The 2,698-nt window shown below is 59.4% G+C and overlaps 1 protein-coding gene across 1 annotated transcript in view; it reads right to left on the bottom strand.

Moving 5' to 3' along the window:
• The window catches only part of LOC104271918 (phosphofurin acidic cluster sorting protein 1-like), a gene marked incomplete at both ends in the record, with an annotated part of 17,951 nt that overhangs the window by 244 nt on the left and 15,009 nt on the right, over positions 1–2,698 (bottom strand). The window contains 6 exons of the mRNA XM_009866753.1: positions 1–88; positions 182–336; positions 661–767; positions 2,112–2,216; positions 2,330–2,462; positions 2,587–2,661. The exon at positions 1–88 is cut by the window's left edge and continues 45 nt beyond it. Of these exons, the coding sequence (XP_009865055.1) occupies positions 1–88; positions 182–336; positions 661–767; positions 2,112–2,216; positions 2,330–2,462; positions 2,587–2,661 (663 nt within the window). The remainder of the gene's footprint in view (positions 89–181; positions 337–660; positions 768–2,111; positions 2,217–2,329; positions 2,463–2,586; positions 2,662–2,698) is intronic.

The raw sequence follows: 2,698 nt of genomic DNA, 5'->3' as shown, positions 1-2,698 counted from the left end.
CTGAACAGCTCACGCCAAGCCGTGTCCAGGAAGAGGGGGCTGTATTTGCTATCCACCGAGGCCAAATACTTGGCCAGAGGGTGAGAGCCTGTGGGTGAGAAGGGCAATATTGGCTCCAGGCAGGCCAGCCCAGGGTGGTGAGAGAGGACAACCCTGGGGCTGGGCTCGTGGTGGCTCTCACCCAGCGGCACTAGCAGGAAGCGAAGGTAGTTGAGCCAGTCCGGTGTCTTGCTGGCCAGCTGCTCCACGAAGAAACGGAGGACGACGCTCAGGTAGCTTTGGTCCCCTGCCACCACCACCTTCACTGGGGGAGGCATGTGGGAGTTACAGTTACAGCTGCCAAAGGGAGAGAAAAGGAGCCCATGAGGGAGAGAAGAGGAGACCGTGAGGGATGCACGGTGGGTCAACAGACGGGTTGAGGTCAGGGGATGTGCCCTGCTAGGTCAGCCAAACCAGCATCAGAAACCCATTCCTGACAATTTCCAGCTTGCTGAGCACTCCCTGGGGCAGAACCAGTGCTGGGATCCCCTGTTTTCCCCAGGGCCTATAGCTGTGTCCACAATCCCAAGGGGTCCTAATGAGCCCTGGGGTGCCAAGGCCCTTCCCATCCCTTCTCTGCAGCCATCAGGAGCTGCCATGCTGAGCCCAAGCTGTACTCACTATCGCTGGATGCGGGACACGGTGGTGTTGAAGGCTGCCTGGATGTCTGCCACGGAGCAGGTGGATACGACCAGCTGCTTGTGCGCCTGCAGCTGCTCACTCACGTACTGCCAATGCAGAGAGCTCCGGTTAAGGCGCCCCAGGGGGGCAGAGCTGTGCTGGCCAGCACCAGCCCATGCCTGCCCTGGCCCCTGTGCCCCCTGGGACAGATCTGGGGCCCCTGCCCCCACTCATGCTGTGTGGAGAGGCTGAAACCATCAGGTCACCCCTGGCTGCACACCTGAGCATCCCCACTCCTCCCAGCTCTTCTCCAGGGGTCCGGCTGCCCTTTCCCCCTCCTCTCACCTTGGAGCGCAATGGCAAGGGCAAAATTGTTCCAAAAATCAGGCTGCGCTCCCTGAGATAAAGGGTTTGGTCCAGGGACCTTCTGATTTAAATCGTGCCGTCCCACAGCAGGGCCCAGCATTATGCTCCATACCCTCTACTCATTCTGTTCTCTTGCTCTCTCCCACTGTGGCACTCCAAAGCCCTCCTATGCCTCTTCAGGTGTCTGCATGCAGCTGAACAGTGGTAGAACAGGCAGTCATGCTACACAAGAGGCCTTAGAAGATGCCACAACAAGGCCTGGGAATGGACATTGCTCCTTTTTTCCCCATCAGGACAAGAGCTAGAGCAGGAGAATGCCAAGGATGTGCAGTTTGGGTCAAGACTCCACCACCTCTTCCACCAGCAGAAGCAACCCTTTCTTCTGCCACAAAGCCTGCCTTGGTTTTCCAGCTTCTGGATGTGAAAGGCAGCTGCAAAATCCCTAACGGGTCTTGCCAGTACTTTATATAACTGCTGCTGGCACGTTTGCACCCACGTACACGGTCCTGCTCACCTTCAGCAGTCAACTCCTCCATGCACGGAGGAGGCAGATGCTTGTCAGGAGCTGGGCTCATCCTCACATAGACACCAGGGTGATCAGCACGAGACAGGAAGGTCTCACGTGCCTCCCAGAGACCCCAGCTCTGACAGCACAGAGTTGACACTCCCTAGGAGTCGCGGGCTAGAGTTTCCTGCCTCTTGAGTGGGAAACTGCTGCTTCCCATGGCCTGGTGCCAGCAGAGGGGGTTCAGCACCTCTGCCAGGGCATCCAACAAAGCTCTGACCAGTGTGTGGTCACTGGGAGCCACGTCCAAGCAGTGAGGGCACAAGGTACAGCCCGTTAAACAGCCTGGAATCGCTCGGGGCACCATGCTTTGAGGACCCAGCAGTGATGGAGGAGGCACGCCAGACCCTTGTGCAAGTATCTCAGCACTGTGCAAAGGTGCTGTCTCCCCAAATGAAGGGCACAGTGGAGGAGGGCACAGATGGGGCCGTTTTTCCTAGGACACCCTGCCATGGTTGGGAGAACCCCCTGGGACCCTGCTTACGGCTCCCCTCATTGGGCACCCGTCACGCCTACTCACCTGCCCCTGCCACTCAGCGACATTCACCAGCACGATGCTCTCGGGGAGCTGCTCATCTGACACCAGAATCTGGTTCAGCTGATCGTAAACAGACTTTCGGGGCACCTACAACAGCATCCCCATAGAACTTAACCCCAGGCCACTGTCTTGGCTGTTCTGCCCATGGCTGAAGGCTCTCAATGAGTAGCCTCCAGGTGAGAGGGCTTCCAGGGCCTCACCTGAGTGCTGTGCCAGGAGTCTGGGGAGCTCTCGCTGTCCAGGCTGCTGGCGCGGCCACCCTGTCCCTTTGCACTTTGCCGGTCCTTCACAGAGGTGCTGCGGGGACGCCACAACTGCTTGCTCTCCGCCTTGCTGCGAGCAAGAAGCAGGAGAGGCAACACTATTGAGGAAATCCCCTCTCCACCAACCTCCCACTCACCCCACAGAGCCAGTGTGAGCCCTCTCAGCCCCGGCAAGGGGCACGAATCCGCCTTACCTGGGAGACACGGCACTGGGGAGCTCGGCTTTGGTCCCGGGACCCAGCTGGGCCAGCCTGTCCACGCTGCTTTCCCTCGTGGCAGCCCCCACCCGGGCCCGCCCAGCCACGC

The sequence above is a fragment of the Apaloderma vittatum genome, unplaced genomic scaffold, assembly GCF_000703405.1.
Source record: "Apaloderma vittatum isolate BGI_N311 unplaced genomic scaffold, ASM70340v1 scaffold22263, whole genome shotgun sequence".
NCBI lineage: Eukaryota > Metazoa > Chordata > Aves > Trogoniformes > Trogonidae > Apaloderma > Apaloderma vittatum.
Note: the sequence above shows the minus strand (reverse complement) of the source record. Positions and strands in the feature narration are given on the sequence as shown.